The sequence below is a fragment of the Vicia villosa genome, unplaced genomic scaffold (genome assembly GCF_029867415.1).
Source record: "Vicia villosa cultivar HV-30 ecotype Madison, WI unplaced genomic scaffold, Vvil1.0 ctg.000663F_1_1, whole genome shotgun sequence".
NCBI classification, from domain to species: domain Eukaryota; kingdom Viridiplantae; phylum Streptophyta; class Magnoliopsida; order Fabales; family Fabaceae; genus Vicia; species Vicia villosa.
The window spans coordinates 190,870-209,667 of NW_026705295.1; the positions used below are offsets into that span (position 1 = coordinate 190,870).

At 34.1% G+C, this 18,798-nt stretch overlaps 1 protein-coding gene across 1 annotated transcript; it reads left to right on the forward strand.

Moving 5' to 3' along the window:
* The first annotated feature begins 10,141 nt into the window (after positions 1–10,141).
* On the forward strand, positions 10,142–10,956 carry LOC131630238 (glutathione S-transferase T3-like). The gene is made up of 2 exons (XM_058901025.1): positions 10,142–10,321; positions 10,405–10,956. The coding sequence occupies exons 1-2, from the start codon at positions 10,142–10,144 to the stop codon at positions 10,954–10,956; spliced, it is 732 nt and encodes a 243-aa protein (XP_058757008.1).
* Positions 10,957–18,798: the final 7,842 nt, after the last annotated feature.

The window sequence follows — 18,798 nt, forward strand, 5'->3', positions numbered from 1 at the left end:
AATGAGAAGAATTAAATATGAATTTTTAAAATTTTAAAAGATAATGATAAAAAGTAATTCAAATCTCGTCTTAGAAATCAAATTTTGAGTTCCTTTTTCTAGAAAATTTTTATAACGTTCTAAACATGTCTGTAAAATAATCATTCAAAAATACAAATCGGTTTAACAATAGGGACTGAAACTACGTGCATAATAATTTTGTAGGGACGAAAACATGTAACTTTTTTAATATGGACCAAAAACAAAATTTGATAATTTTATAGGGACCAAAAACTATTTAACCCATGTATTAATCAAATAATTAATAATATAAATCAACAAAAATATTATAAATTATCAACGAAGCGAGTTCAAGAATGAGTTTGAGGTGGGTACTAATGACAACCTATCACCATGTAATTTTATTAGTAGTTTCAAATGTTTTAGTTAGTCATTGTGAAGAAATATTTGGTTTTGGAGGAAAAATTAGCAATGAGTGAAGAAAATACTAAAGTTGTCAAAAGTAGAAGAAAACAAGAATTTTGGAAAGCTAAATAAGCCATGAAGCTTTTGGAAAAATTGTGCCATGATGCAAACCAATTTTGATGCGATCTTGGTGGGGTTTTTGCTGATCATGACATAATAAAAAACAATCGCAACACGATTGCTGACATGCACCTAATTTTTTAAATAGAAAAATTTCAAAATTTTTAAGGGTCAAACTTTTTCGAGATCAAAAGTGAATGAAAAAAATTGCAAGAAGTACCTCTCAGCCCTCTCATCCATGGCATTAGTATCTACCCTGGTCTCCTTGGGGATGGAACCCACCTCTTTGTGGTATACCTCATTGCCTTTACCCTACATTTCAATAGACTCATCCTACCGGACCTTCTAAGCAATCATGCATCCTAGGTTACCTCCCTCGGGCTCACACTACCACATCTTCCCCAACTTCCACTAACATTGCAGTTGCTATGCATACCATGTCCCTCAATCCTCCAAACAACGCGTGGTACATGGACACTAGAGCTTCGTCTCATACAACAATATCACAAGGTAATATCTCATCTTATTCTAATTTGAGTCATTTAAATCTGAAACTAATTATTGGAAGTGGACAAGGTATTCCAATTCAAGGGTCTGGTCACACAACTTTACCTACATCTCACAAACAAAAACCTTTAAACCTTAACCATGTTTTACACACACCACAAATTATTAAAAATTTGATACATGTGTGACAACTCACTACTGACAATAATGTTTTTGTTTCCTTTGATCAATTTAGTTTCTCGATATTTGACTTTCAGACGGAGACTTCTTTCATGAGATGTAATAGCCTTGGCGATCTATATTCGGTCACCTCTCACTCTCACTTTGCTGGTATTGCTTCCAATCTCTGGCACAGTCGTCTCAGCCATCCTAGTCATTTTATGTTGCAGTCTCTTCATAAAATAAATTTCATTAGTAGTGAACATTTGAATAAGAAAATTTTGTAATTCCTATGTTTCACAAACATGTTAAATTGCCTTTTAATGAGGTGAGTGGGGTAGCTCAATTGACACTTTCTAGTATGGTTAAGGAAGTTGTTGGTCCATGGTTCAATACCTGGAAGCAACATTTATTTGTAAACAGGTTGTTGATAATTTATAAATCAACAACTTTAAAAAATTGTCTTTTAATTTTTCCAAAAATGTTACTTTAATGCCTTTTGATATTATACTTATACACAATGATTTATGGACATCACCAATTTTAAGCTCTTCTAGTCATCGGTCTTATGTTTTATTATTGAATGATTATTTTGATATTTAGTGGACATTTCCGCTAAGCAACAAGTCTCAAGTTTTTAAAAAGTTCACCTCACTTTCTAGTCAAATTCGTACACAATTTTCTCAAACTGTTAAATGTTTTCAATGTGATAATGGGCGTGAGTATAATAATTCACTATTTCATAAATATTGTGTTGATAATGGTATTATTTTTTGTTTCTATTTACCTCACACTTCATCACAAAATAGAAAAGCAAAACGTAAAATACACACTATTAACAACATGATTTGCCCTCTTCTCTCTCATTCATATGTCCCATCCTCGTTTTGGCATCACACATTTCAAATGGCCACCTATATTCTTAATATCCTTTCCTAAAAGAATTTGTCCAATTACTTCCCTACCCAACTTCTGTATCATCGTGATCCATCCTACACACCTTCACATCTTTGGTTGTCTTTGTTTTCCATTGTTTCCATCCACTATCATTAATAAACGACAACCCCGATCGACCCTGTGTGTCTTCTTAGTGTATCCCACTAATCTTAGAGGTTACAAATGTTTTGTTTTGTCACATAGAATGATCATCATTTTATGACATTTTATATTTGATGAGACATAGTTTCCCTTTGCCAGCATGCCTTGTCCATCTCTCACCATATATGATTGCATCACTAATGACTTGCACCCATCTATTGTCGATTAATGGACCAATCCCACCTTTCAACCTCTTACCAATAACCATCATATAGCTGACCATCATCCATATCATTCACTAGACTACATCATTCCGCTCATGCATCCTCCTTCCCTTCCACGGCTACATTCGATACCTCCCCATCACTTACACCACTAGCCCAGCCTACACCATCCATTAGGACTATGGTCACCCGTAGCATGCAGGGTATTTACAAACCCAGTAAACTCTTTGAATTTTCTATTACCATTGAAGATCCGACCATCTCACCTCTTCTCAAAAGTACCAAAATAGCCTTATCTGACCCAAATTGAAAATTCACATTGCAATATGAATTTAATACTCTTATTAGAAATAATACGTGGAATATGGTTCCATGACCTTGTGATGTTAACATTATTCGTTGTATGTGGATTTTTCACCATATAAAGAAATATAACGGCTATTTTGAGAATTATAACGCTTGTCTTGTAGGTGATGGAATATCATAAATTGTAAGTGAAGATTATGATGAGACATTCAGTCCCGTGGTCAAACCGGTAACTATTTACACTATTCTCACCATTGCTCTGTCCAAATCATGGCCCATTCATTAGCTAGATGTCTATAATGAATTTTTACATGGTGATCTTCATGAGGCAGTTTATATGCATCACCCATTGGGTTTTCATGATCCTCATCACCCAGATTATGTGTGCCACTGGAGAAAATCACTCTATGGTCTTAAGCAAGCTCCTCATGCTTGGTACCAGTGCTTTGCTAACTTTGTCGCCACCATTGGATTTCAGCATAGTATCCCCACTCTTCATCTACCACCGTGGCTCCAACATGGCTTACATCTTACTTTATGTTGATGACATCATTCTTATCACCTCCTCTCATGACCTACGCAAGTCTATCATGGTACTCCTTGCCTCCGAGTTTTCTATGAAGTATCTGGGAGAACTGAAGCTGAGTACCTATGCCGATAATCTATATGATGATCCTACATTATATTAGAGTCTTGTCGTTGCTTTTTCGTATCTCATATTACCCTTCTTGACATCTCCAAGTGTGTCTTCACATGCATGCTCCCTCCACATAGCACCTGCTTGCACTGAAATGCATCCTACGTTATGTTCAGAGCACCTTACAATATGGTTTGCATCTCTATCCTTCTCCCATCGAGAAGCTTGTTTCCTACGTAGATGCTAATTGGAGTGGATGTCCCAACACTCATCGATCTACTTCGGGTTGTTGTGTTTTTCTTGGTGACACCTTAATTTTATGGTCTTCCAAGCGACAATCCACACTTTCTCGTTCCAGTGCAGAGGCTGTGTACCCGAATGTTTCTAATGCGATTTTAGAATCATGTTGGCTCCGCAAATTTCTCTTGGAACTTCATTTTTCTATTTTCTAGGCTACTCGTGTGTACTGTGACAATGTTAATGTTATCTACATATCCGACAATCCTATCCAGCATCAGCACTTAAAACACATTGAGATAGACATTCACTTTTGTTCAAGAGAATGTCGTTCGTGGTCAAGCCCGCGTTCTTCATGTTTCTTCCCAGCACCAAATTGCTGATATCTTCACCAAAGGCCTCCCTAAAGCTCTTTGATAATTTTTGGATTAGTCTAAACGTTCGTCAACTTCCCGCTTCGACTGCGGAGGTGTGATAGAATATGTATTTATTTATATATAAGAGTTTCACATCGACTATAACATGTGATGAATTGTAAATCTCTCTCTATATATAATATAATCTCTATAGTGCTATTCTCACACAATTGATGTCAATATCTCTCATTATCTCATATTTCCACTAAAAAAACTGAATTTACATAGTGGGTATGTATTTATAATACATTAACTGAACTACAAGTTAAACATGCAACAAGCAAATATATAATACAAATTAAAAAGTCAAACATAACCAACTTACAATTTAAAACAAAGTTAAAAATTACTTTGAAATAAGCTGAAAGTCAGCAGTTATTAAATTAAAGCGAAATGCATGTTAGTATATACAATATTATATATCATATCACCGACTACATGATTCTCTTTAATCATATGATTTAATGGTAAACATTACATCTCTTCCCCATATGATGTCGTACGGCAAATTTGATCAATAAGGTACGTACTGTACTTTTCTTAGAGAACAATTAAATGTATACATTTATCAATATACTATTTAATATGATCACTTAAATAAATTCACTTTTCAAATATAGCTTTGAACATACTATATGTCAACAAAAAGAAAATTGTTGGACGTACTACTAATTTTTTAAGCCAGATTACTTATGTAGACTTGTTTTATAAGCAAAACCTTTCATGTTAACCAGTGATAGATTTAAATAAGGTTTTGTATAGAACAACTCATGATTGAGTGTTAGTGGAGAGTCCATACCACGACGGTGTTATTAATATATTAATATCTTCAAAATATTCACATAATCTCCATGTGGTTTTACATATAAAATAACTGTGTTTTAAGCAAGTATAGCCAATAGTATTCAAAAGTCAAGCCTTCACCATCAAATTGTATAGTTAGACTAAGAACATGTCTTACTTTTATTGTACGATAATGTTTGTACGATGTTGTTTTCACACATGTAATTTTATATGATATACGCAAAGAAACAGTTCAACACTACTAAAAACTATCTAAATTATTTAAAAAAATTAACACTGTTAATTTTTAATGTAGGAAGGTGTAAACCCACTAAAATATTATAAAAGATAATACATGTTAGTATGAGGAGTACTAAACGAACCACCTCAAGAGAAAGCAAGAAATATAATAAGAAACGCCAAAAACATAAAAGCATCAGTACAGCCAAAAATTTCGAAGAATCTCGTAGAAAAAACACCCGAGCAATTAAAAACCTTATTAATAGGGTTCAGGCTATAAGTAAGATAGCAAGGACCGCATCAAGAGATTAGAGAGCAAGAGAGAACCAAAAACCACAAATCACTGTTTACCTTAAAATCATGATGGTTCTTTATTGGTTCAGACAGATGATATGATTCTAAAATCAATTAGAGAAAGTGTATGAGTTCATATTAGGAGATCCTAAAGTTTCACATTGATTAGAGATAGAGTATTGAAAGAATATATATAGAGGGACACTCCTCACCTTATCAACCGGTTTTGTAAGGATGAGTTAGGTCAAACTCTAATATGGTATCAGAGCCTACCGATCGGACGATGGGCCGCCCACCGTTAATATCCACGCACCAAGCCCAAAAAGAATGCAGAGCGTGAGGGGGTGTATTAGGAAGATCCTAAAATTCCACATTGGTTAGAGATAGAGCATTGAAAGAGTATATATAGAGGAATACTCCTCACCTTATGTTTACCAGTGATTTCTGATAAACAACTGCTAGTCTTCCAAGAGCATAAACTTTGGTAACTTACAAGATCGACTGGATTGGTCCTAGGACATGTGTCTCGAATGCTAGTGTTATCATAATCTGACTCATTGTTTATATTTAAATGATTAAGTTTATGTATGATGATGAATGACTTTTACAATGGTTAGGGTTCGACAATGAACCATGAAATAGAGAAGTATAAAGACTTTGACAAAAATATATAAATTTCCTATGAAAGTAAAAGAGTATGGCATTAAAGTAAAGGATATCGAAAATAAAGATGACGATTCGAAATGTAAATTTGACTGGAAACTAAATGACAATAAACAATGTAAAGTAATTTGTGTTTATATAAAGGCAATAAATTGACTTCGAATAAAATAAACAAGGTGTTCTTGCACATACATTTGTTCAGCAAAGACTCGTTTCTCTAACGCTGGTACTTTGAGTATTTTTATGAATTTTGTATATCTGTTTGAACACACCAAATCTAAACATTTAGACTCCTATTTATACTAGTTCGACCCTAACGGTCCCTACATAAACGATTGCCATGTTTGTAGCCTCAAACGTTTCCTCTTTAAGATGCTTCCACGTGTTCGCCTGATCATATATCCCCATTTGAATTTCGAATATCTCCCGCTCGAGGCTTCGAGTTTGGGCGAACACTATTGTCAAAAGTGAACTTATAAATATTTCGAGGATTCTTCTAAGTTTATACTTCGACATAAATATTATTTCTTTCGAAGACCATTTGCACGAAATACTTCTTCCACACCAATTTCCATAACACTTCGAATATATAACTTCGGGTTACCCAGGTTTAGAATCGAAATCTCTAGCTAACACCTTACCCACCGATTTTGTAAGGATGAATTAGGTCAAACTATAATAGTTCACATCTTTTACACATAGAAACTATTTTTAGGTTAAAAATACTTTTTTCCTTCACTTCTTTCGCACTTGTTAAAACACCATTCAGTACTACTAGAGAAATCACTTTTAGTGACCAAAAAATTTTGGTCACTGTAGTGACTGAATTAGCCAACAAAATTTTACATTCATGAGACAATTTTAAAACGTCACTAAATCGGTCACTAAAATAAATTAGCCACCGATTTAGAGACCAAACTTTTATGACCGCCTATTCGATCACGGAAAATTATTTTTATATACAATTTAATTTATATATATGAATTAGAGACTGAAATTTCGGTCACTAATATTTATTATTTTCTTTTCTATTTTTAATTCTCTTTATTATGTTACTATTTCCTTATCATTTTTTAAAATTTTTTAATTCTCTTTCAATTTTTAATTTTTACTAAAAGTTTCATCTTTTTTATTGTTTTAACAAATAATATATTTATATAAAATATATGTATATATGTTTAAATATAAAATATAACAATACATGTTAAGTGGTGTAGTGGAAAGATCTTATTAAAATACGCGGAGGTCACGAGTTTGATTCTTTAGGTATCACAACTTTTAATTTTATTTTACGAAAAAACACTAAAACCGGTCACTAAATTCAGTCACCAATTCGGTCGCTAAATTTCGGTCACTAAATTTGTCGCTAAAACTTAGCGACTAACACTTTTTCAACAGAAAATTAATGGTCTCTAAATCGGTCGCAAAATGTTTTAGTGATCAATTTTTAAGCTTTTTCAGTCTCTAATTCGGTCACTAAAAGCGAATTTTCTAGTAGTGATTAAAGATATCATCAAATCATACAACATTTCTTTCACAAACCATTAAACACCTTTACAAACTCTTTAAATAAACCATACAACATGTCAAATCATAGCAAACCCACTCATAGACTTAACCCTACTAAAGAGAAAAAACTCAAACAAAAGTATATGCTCACTAGGGATAACGACATGTCAACCTAACCTTTGAAAGATCATATACCAAACTGATAAAGCTAACTCACATGTGATAAAAATATGGAAAATAGAATCAATAGAACCTTCACACAAGGGACACGAGATCTCATTAGAATCAACAATCACCCAATTTAAACAGGTTCTCCCTTGAAGAAAGTCTATCTTGCAAAAGTTGCTTAGAAAAGATAACTATCTTAGAATGGGCCCAACTGAATTATATATCAATCAAATTAGAGGACAGAGAAGATTTAAAAAGGTCTAACGAAAAATGATAAGTAGAGGCAACTGAGAAAACTCTATCTCTTGTATGCTTTTAGTTCCCCTTATCTCTATCTTTAGAGAGTAGAACTATAAAGCACAAAGAGAAGGTTATCACCCATAGTTAAATCGCAGAGAAAAATTTTCTTCTCCACCTCAGGTCCTACACAAGATCCCCATTATTCATCTGATCAATCTCTCCCACCAATCCATTCCTGTTGAGTAGAGATGGGATAAATATTTGAGAACTTGTTATTAAGGGTGATCGGTCCTAGCCATTGATCCTCCCAAAAAGAAATATGGAAACTTGGTCCCACTTTCCTAAGAATATCATCAACAAAACAATCAAATATGTCATTCTTTTTGGACCCAAAAAGAGACACACTTTTCCAAAAAAAAAAAGAAGCAGATCGAAACCCGACGTTCTTTCCCCCGAAGAGAGGAAGCAACCGAGTCATCATATCTAGCTATAAGAATCTCATACCAAAGATGTGAAACACATGTGACCAATCTCCATGTCCATTTATCTAAAAGGGTTACACAAATAAGACAAATAATTGAATTAGGTTTAGTGGAATTCTTTAAAGTCAAATGAAGATTTCTCGAATCGAAAACAATCAAATACGAAATGAAGCATATCTTTTTCAACTACACTAAAGTTCACGAGGATTGTGATGGTATCATCATAAGCACTTATAGACACGTGAAATTTGACAATTCAATATTTTATTTGTGTTTAATTTTTATAGAGTCACTAACTGAAACAACTATTTTTATGAAAGAATGATATGATGCAATAACATGTCTGTTGGAGAAGGATTGAGTTCTGAGAATGTGTTTCTCTCAAGGTCTCAAGTTTGTATTCTGATATGTGATAAAATTTCCTTATTAGGTCAGTTCGTACAAAAATTTGCTCTGACTTTAAATAGGATACTATAAGTGGACGGTGAATTTAGTCTTCTTGAATTCGTTGATCACAAAACCGGACACTTACCTAAAAAAATAGTCAAAGGAGCCTAAATTTTATAAATAACTATTATATTTTTCTCATAGAATTATTCTTGTCTATCAAAACAAGTTTTTTTTTTCAAATTTATCAATTATATTTATATTTTTTCAAATAGTTTAATAGTCAAAATTTTACTATTTTAAAAATGAATAAATAGACTTCGAATCCGCATCCCACATCTGTTATCAATTATCTTTATACTTTGCTTTTGCATCTTGTAGTTTAATAGATAAAAAAATGCAACATTGTATTTTTAACTCTCATTGAAAGAGTTAATGCAACAAAGTAAAAAATTGCAAAAAAAGTATTTATGAATAAAAAATCGCAAATAGAAATGAAATATTCATAAATGAAGCAAGATCAACCAAATCGAGCATGAAAAAGACAAGAACAAACGAAAACATAGAATCATGTGGTAAGCCATAATGAAAAGGGGACAATAGCCACAATTTAGGACTCACAAATTTGCATGGTTATTTCTTCATTTTCCCCTAAAGAATGGACTCATTAATTGAGGACCAGTCAATTGGGATTTGAACGTTGCATGTGCCATCTTTCTTTTCCATGTCCAAATTTAAGAGATTGAAGCAACCCCGTGGATTGTTTGGTCCCACTATAGTAACTTTGTTGGTCCATAACTATTTAATTCCATTTATACTTGAGAATTTCTCCATGATCTTGCAAAGCTTGTGATGTATTGAGAGGAAGGAAGATGTGTGAAAAGTAGTAACCAAGTCTTGAAAAAGGGAAAGAATGATTATTGAATGATGAAACGTGGTATGTGGAATTGGTCTTTACTCTTACAAGTTACAACTAAGACCACCTCCAGCGGTGGTTCCTCATGAGAGTTTGCCAGCATGGCAATGATTTGGAGTCTACTTTTTCTTTGCTTTGGAGCTCCACCTGGCCATCAGTGTATAAACAAGCAACGGTTCTTCAAATTTTTTTTTGATTTTAATAATAAAAGTAGCCGTTACCAACGGCTAGTTTCTTTTTTTTTTCTTTTTTTTTTAGTTATAAATATAGTTTTGTGAAAAAAATTAACCAACACAAATTTTACCAACACTTATATTTTCTCTTCAATTTCAATTTTCTCTCTCACAATTTCATCATTTTAATTCAAATTTTCATTTTTTTTTACTTCAAATTACAATTGTTTAGGTCAAATGGATCCTAATCATTTTCATTATCAACAAGCTATGTTCAATTTCATGCAAAATTATCAAAATCCTAATCCTCAAAATTCTCAAATTCCACCGATGCCACCATTTTCTACTCAAGTTCCACCATTTTCTACTCAAGTTCCACCATTTTCTACTCAAGTTGGTACTGAAAAAGAAGAAAGGGTTGTTGTTAAAAAAAATCTCGAGAGCAATTTGCAAGGGATGAGGATATACTACTTATCCAATCATGGCTCAATGTTTCAAAGGATCCAATTGTGGGAGTTGATCAAAAGGCTGAGAGTTTTTGGGTAAGAGTCGCTGCCAATTATAACCAGTATCGTGGGGAATCGCGGGAAAAGTTAAAGGGACAATTAAAATGTCGATGGCATCGAATAAATGGCTTGGTTCAAAAATTTGTTGGGTGTTACAAACAAGCTGTTAATGGAAAGAAAAGTGGGACATCGGAGAACGATGTCATGGCCGCTGCAAATGCATTTTTTGCTCAAGATCAAGGTACAACATTCAACCTTGAGTACGCATGGAGATTGTTAAAAGATGAACCTAAATGGATGGGAGAATCGATTGAAAGTTCTTCAAAAATAACAAAGACTTATGCTAGTGAGGCATCATCGGAGAACCCAAATACACCTTCAAGTTATGAGTTTAACTCATCATCACCAATGGAGCGTCCAATGGGACAAAAAGCAGCAAAAAGGAAGGGTAAGGCAAAGGAAATTCCAAATGAAACGCAAGATGCAAGGAATAAAAGAGCAATGTTAATGGAAAGACTAGCGCAAAGTAAGGAGGACGAGATATAATTAAAGGTAGTGCAACTAATGATGAAAGACACTTCTACTATGAGCGATAGTCAACGAGATATTCATGAAAAATATTGTAATAAGATGAAAAAAAAATGGAATGTAGTTAGTATCTACACCTATGTAACATGGTAATTAGTACCACTTTAATTTATCAACACCTATGTAACATGGTAATTAGTACCACTTTAATTTATCAACAACTCAACAACCGAAACATTTAGCGGTCCTCATCCGAATCTTGCAACAAGACTACAAAGAAGAGCAAGTATTCGAGAAAAACAAGTTCATCGTCAACTTCAAGGAAATTTAGTCGAGTATATTTGGGAACGTTTTGGACATGTAGATGATGAAGTTTAAGTTTAATTTATTATGTGATGTTATTTATTTTTATTGTTTTTAATTATATGTCATGTATTTGAGATTAATATTAATTATCATTTTAAATTATAAGTTCAATTTGAATTTTATTTATTTTATATCAATTTTAATTTAAATAATTAAAATTATTATTTTAATTATTATAAAATTTAATATGAATAAAATATTAATAAATAAAGTAAAATTGTGGGACCCAATATGGGTTCTTCAAAGTTGCACCATTGGAGATAAAAATTAGTTGAGTTGCTTCAAGGTGACGTGGCTTAATAGGTCCCACAAGGAACCCAAAAATAGGTTCACGGTTGGAGATACTTAATGATGTTATATAATATAATACTGTGCTTTAAATAAGTGATTTTAAATTACCGTTGTTGTTTTCTTGCGGTTACAGTTGTTATTATAACGGTATTCTAGTCTCATTTTATTTTATTTTTAAGAGTAAAACCAAACCCTATTGGATTAGAACTTGGTCAAGATTTATTAAGAGAATAAACAATCAAATTTGTCCTAACTTGAATGTTTACTCTTTAATTATTTATTTCTTAAACTATTAAAATTAATTAAAAGATTTCTAAATCTATCAAATTATTGAACTTCTTCTCTTGTGGGGTTTTCTCGGTTCCTTAGAATTCTTAGAATTATTTATTTTTTAAACTATTAAAATTAATTAAAAATGTTTTGAAAATAATGCCAAGAACAGTATAATATGGTACACAATGGGAAGCAAGAAGAACGACAATGATTGATTATAATTGTTATTATTTACTTTCTCTTTGAAACGAGATTACAAGTGTTACAAGAACAACAAATAACCCTCTCACCCCAAATTAGAATTTGCAGTATGCAATGATGAGAGACTGATATGCTATTTATAATAAACCTAACATACTAAACCAATGAGCTTTTTCACAAATACCCATTACAAGCTAACTAGGGTACAAGCTAACTTAAACAATTCAACATGATAAACATGCCCAATTCGAAATACTAACAACCCTAGTATTTCGACCTCCACATACTAGAAAACTCTTCGACTACAGTATGTAGGTCTTCGACACCAGCATGTGAACATACTTTGACGACATGCATAAATCATGTCGAACCAAAAGCTACCAATCGACCCACTAGAGTTCGATCCAATATCTCACAAATCTCCACCTTGGAACAAACTCTACTATTAAAGAACAAACTAGTTTTCTTCATGCAACTTTATCAACTGCATACAGTGGAAAAACTTGCAACACGAGAATGTCTTGGTAATCATATCAGTAGCATTATGATTTGTCGGAACCTTCAGCACTTGGTCTTCTCCACGCTCGATTACTCCTCTGACGAAATGCAGCCTCGCATCAATGTACTTGATTCGCTCATGATAGGTTGAATTCTTTGATAGGTGTATAGCACTTTAACTATCACATTTAACAGTGATACCTCGACCTTGAAGTTTCAGCTCCTTCATAAACTCTTCAAGCCACAATGTTTCTTTCACAGCTTCAATGAGGGCAATATATTCCGCTTCAGTGGTTGATAAAGCAAAAAACTTCTCAAGTGTAGCTTTCCAACTAACAATTGTGCCAAACATAGTGAAAACATATCTAGAAATAGATTTTCTGGAATCCATACAACCTACATAATCAGAGTTGACATATCATTCGATTACTGCTTTACTATCTTCACCCAAAGTTCCACCATAAATTAGGACTCTGTTTAGAGACCCATTTATGTACCTTAGAATCCACTTCAATGCTTGCTAGTAAGCCTTTCCAGGATTCTCCATGTACTTGCTTAAAAGACTTACTGCATATGCTATGTCGGGTCTAGTACAAACCGTATCATACATCAAAGAACCTATTATATTTGCGTATGGAATTATATTCATATAAGCTCTTTCGACATCCGTATAAGGACATTGACCAATACTCAGCTTGAATTGAGGTTTTCCAGATTCACAACAAGCTTCGAATTCAACATACCAAACTTTTTGAGAATCTTGCGTAGGTATGCCTCTTGTGATAAGCATAATTTCAACTTCTTTCTATCTCTTCGAATGTCAATCCCAAGAATCCTAGATGCAGCTCCCAGATCCTTCATATCAAACTCCTTATTGAGTTCAAGCTTCACCCTCATCACATCTTCGACATTGTTTCTTTCTATGAGAATATCATCCACATAAAGCAACAAAATAACAAATGGATTACCAAGTTGAAATTGGAAGTAAACACAGTGGTCGAACTGACTTCTAACGAAACTTATGTGTGCCATGAACTTGTCTAATCTTCTATTCCACTGTCGAGGAGATTGTTTCAGTCCATATAAAGATCTCTTTAGCTTGAACACATAATCTCCCTCCCCCTTTTCGACATACCCTTCAGGTTGCCTCATCAGGATTGTTTCGTCTAGATCACCATACAAGAATGCAGTCTTCACATCCACCTATTATAGTTCAAGATCGAACTGTGTCACCATGACAAGCAACATTCGAATGGACCTATGCTTCACAACAGGAGAAAACACATCATTGAAGTCGACACCTTCTTTCTGAGTGAAACCCCTTGCGACCAAGCTTACCTTGTTTCTTTTCGATGCCCCTACTTTGATTCCTTCCTTAACTTTGAAAATCCATTTATAACTGACTAACCTTGCTCTAGCGGGTTTCTTGATCAGTTTTTAAGTGTGATTATCATGAAGAGATTTCATCTCATCATTCATGGCCTTCAGCCATTCAGTCTTATTTCAACTCTTCATAACTTTCTTATAGTCTCTAAGTTCTTCGTCTAGAACCTCACTTGTAGAGATTAATGCATAAGTTATAAGATCTGCATACCCAAGTCTCTGAGGTCGCTTGATGACTCTTATCGACCTATCTCTTGACAATAGGTAGTCATCGACAGTTTCCTCAACTTCCTAAGCATCTTCTGCTTCTTCTTCGACTTCATTTGGGAGATGCAATTCAACATCAACATGGTCTACCTCAACAGGAATCTCTACCTGTTCCAGCTATTCGTCTAATATTTCTGCATGTCGACCAATATCATCAGTTTTCTAAAATTCCATTTCATCTTCATTAAAAATGACATCTCGACTGGTGATACTCTTCCTGTGACCTGACTTTAGGCACCATAGCTTATAAGCTTTGACTCCTTTAGGGTATCCCATGAACATGCATTTCAGAGCTCTGGGTGTAACACCCTTCTAAACCCCCGCGACAATTATTAAAATATTCAGAGTAAAACATGAAAACAAGGGTGCCACAATAGAAAACAAAACAAACCAATTATAATTCATCTGTCATGCTTTATTAGGAACGATTCATAAAAAAACAACCTCATATTTATCATAGCGGAATAGTATAACATCACTGATTCAAACCAATGGAAATATAATCCAAACAAATGAAATAGAGTATAATGATTAAACTCTAAAACTATCGTTCCCAGTGTTACAAGACCATAGCATGAACAACACGACCCAAAATAACTGTATAAACTCTACGAGCTATCCTCCCCGAGCAATAAAACTGATACTCCTCAATCTGAAAATTATCAACATATAAGGGTGAGTCTCATTCGCAATTAATAAGTATTATACACTCATAAGCAATAAAACATCATAGAAATGTTATTCACCCAATTATAACATGTATTCAGATTTCCAAACAATTAATCAAACATCCATGCCAACAAACGCATCACTGAACATAACACTAAAATCATTCAGTTATACTATATCATTATGCACATGAATGAACCGACTCTATGCATGTGGTACCATACATGGGCTAAACCCATCCGACTGATCTAATCATCACCAAGATGCAGCCCAACCGACATAAATTTCACACAATGGAAATTATGCCCACCATTTGATCCACAACATCACCAGGATCCATCACCAAAAATGCGTATGAATGAATGCACACATATGACATACTTATAACATCATCGATCTGATGCATCGCATCGTCTCATTACAACTCACCATTTCAGCACCAATTAGCATGCAAATGTCTTAGAAATTATTCAATCATATCACACATATTCATGTCAAACATCATCCAATAACAATGAAAATCAAGATAGTTTCATCACCATTACAACACATTGCTACATTCACACATATATGTACACAATGCTACAATTCATCATTTAAATTAAATAAAGATTTAAAATAAAATCGGGCCACAACCCATTTCACCAATTCATCATATAAAGCTCTTAATTAGCTTGGCAACGCCCAAAACGGCACATAATTCGGACGCTTGGATCAAAAGTTACTGATATTTAAAATAAAACAATTTTTCAAAAAGGCTACAGTGGTAACCGGTTACCTAAATTGGAGTAACCGGTTACTACACATGGCAGTAACTGTTTTCCTAAAAAACGATTAGTCGTAACTGGTTACCTTAATCCAAGTAACCGGTTACAGCCTGACGGACAACCAAAACTCTCATTCGTAAACAGCAGTAACCGGTTACTTCAAATCCAGTAACCGGTTACTGCCTCTCAATCAACAACAATACACCAAAACCAACAGTGGTAACCGGTTCCCACACCTCAAGTAACCGGTTACTTTTTACCTGCAACCCGAAAATCCACTTTTGACAGCAATTAAGCATTTCCAATTCAACCAATTTCGTCCCCAAACGAACACCACATACAAGCAGCACCAAATTACATGTTATAACACAATTCTAATACATTTTAGATATCAATTAACAATATGCATCATCATCATCATTCGATTTCACCAAAACATACCAAATTATGAACATTTCATCAAAACCTAACAATTTCCCAAAACCTAACACATTCAATTGAATCAACCAACAATCCTAATCAGTTCTACTACCCTTGATTGTATAATAATTATTAACCAGAAGAGTCCCCCCTTACCTTAGAGTTTGAATTCCTTGAAGGTTCTCTTCTTCCTTTCTCCTATTTCACGTATCTTCTCTTTTCTTCAAACTTTTGCTCTTTTGCTTATAATTTTCCTTTTTCACAATTTCTCTCTTTTATGAAAAAAATAAAATAGTGATTAATGAGGCCTACACACTTAGCACCCCTCTCTACTAATCACAACACGAAAGCCCAATTACCTTATTTCCATAATATTTCTCAATAATTTACCAAAATGTCAATTAATCCAATTAAATAATTTTATTTCTAGTTAAATTAAATAATTGAAAAATATGGGTTGTTACAACTCTCCCCAACTGAAAGAATTTTCGTCCTTGAAAACATACCTTAAGTGAAAATTTCCGGGTAGAAGTCCTTCATCTGACTCTCCAGCTCCCAAGTAACATTTGAAGGATAGAAAAACACTTAGAAAGGGGGGTTTGAATAAGTGTAGCTTTAAAAACTTGACCGATAAAAATAAATTGCACAGTTATTTTTATCCTGGTTCGTTGTTAACTAAACTACTCCAGTCCACCCCCGCAGAGATGATTTACCTCAACTGGGGATTTAATCCACTAATCGCACGGATTACAATGGTTCTCCACTTAGTCAGCAACTAAGTCTTCCAGAGTCTTCTGATCACACACTGATCACTCCAGGAACAACTGCTTAGATACCCTCTAAGACTTTCTAGAGTATTCTGATCCACACGATCACTCTAGTTACAACCTGCTTAGATAACCTCTAAGACTTCCTAGAGTATTCTGATCCACATGATCACTCTAGTTCCTTACAACTTAATGTAATCAAATCTAAGAGTATTACAATTGCTTCTTAAAAGCTATAATCACAAACTGTGATATTTCTCTTATCGTTTAAGCTTATTCTCACTAATATATTACAACAGCAATGTAGTGAGCTTTGATGAAGATGAAGATTCTGAGCTTTGAATAGAACAGAGTTTCAGCAAGTTAATATGAGTTGTTTTTTTCAGAATCGTTAACCTTGCTTCTCATCAGAACTTCATATTTATAGGCGTTGGAGAAGATGACCGTTGAGTGCATTTAATGCTTTGCGTGTTCCGTACAGCATCGCATTTAATGTTATACGCTTTTGTCAACTACCTCGAGCCTTGTTCACGCTGTGTCTACTGACGTTGCCTTTAATAGCTTCTAACGTTCCTTTTGTCAGTCAGCGTAGCCTGCCACATGTACTTCCTTCTGATCTGATGTTTGTGAATACAACGTTTGAATATCATCAGAGTCAAACAGCTTGGTGCAAAGCATCTTCTGATCTTCTGACCTTGAAGTGCTTTTGTGCGTGATACCATCAGAACTTCAGTGCTTCTGATCTCATGTTCTTCTGATGCTTCCATAGACCCACGTTCTGATTCTGCTTCGACCATCTTCTGATGTCTTGCCAGACCATGTTCTGATGTTGCATGCTGAACCCTTTGAGACAAAGCTTCTGAGCGCTGAATTATGCATACTCTTTATATATTTCCTGAAAAGGAAATTGCATTGGATTAGAGTACCATATTATCTTAAGCAAAATTCATATTATTGTTATCATCAAAACTAAGATAATTGATCAGAACAAATCTTGTTCTAACAATCTCCCCCTTTTTGATGATGACAAAAACATATATAAATGATATGAATTTGCGATCAGAAAGAGCAGACGGCAAAAGACAAATTACACAGCTATAGCATAAGCATGTGAATATGTCTCCCCCTGAGATTAACAATCTCCCCCTGAAATAAATACTCGAAGAACTTTAATAAAAGACTTCCCTGATTATTTCGGTAGAGACGATCACATAAGCTTCTGTCTTCAGAGAATTCATAGCTTCTGACTTCTGCTTCCATTGGACAGCTTCAGAACTTGAATTTCTTTAGATCCCTAGAACACTCATAGCTTCTGATTCCTGCTTCCATTTAGGACAGCTTCAGAACTTGAATTTCTTTGATCATCAGAACATTCACAACTTCTGATTCCTGCTTCCATTTAGGACAGCTTCAGAACTTGAATTTCTTTGATCTTCAGAACATTCACAGCTTCTGATTTCTGCTTCCATTTAGGACAGCTTCAGAACTTGAGTTTTCTGGATCTTTAGAACATTCACAGCTTCTGATTTCTGCTTCCCTCGGATAGCTTCAGAGCTTTGAATTTCTACCAACATCACTTCATGCTAGATTTGTATTAGAACATTGTTGAATGTACCAGAGCATCATCAGAGCATCTCTACATCCTGAAATGTTACAGAACAAAACTAAACGACAAAAGTCAGCATGAACGAGTCAGAACATAAAATGTATATTAGAACACATGATATGTATCAGAGCCATATAGGCTAAAATAATGTATCAGGGCAAATAGAATTTTGTCAGAGCAAATAGACAAATATGGATCAAATTCTATTATCAGTGCTTCTGATTCTGAAGCTTGACAGCACTCAGCTTGCTTCAGTTTCCATGAGCTTATTCTTTTTACAGAATAACGCTTCTTATGGTTTTGCTTCTTGTGCTTGCTTTGAAGATTTTCTTCACTTCTTTATACCTGCAAA

Coding starts and splice junctions, on each gene's coding strand:
- LOC131630238 (XM_058901025.1), top strand. CDS start 10,142: ATGGATCCTAATCATTTTCATTATCAACAAGCTATGTTCAATTTCATG. Junction 10,322..10,404: donor GTACTGAAAAAGAAGAAAGG/GTTGTTGTTAAA, acceptor AATGTTTCAAAG/GATCCAATTGTGGGAGTTGA.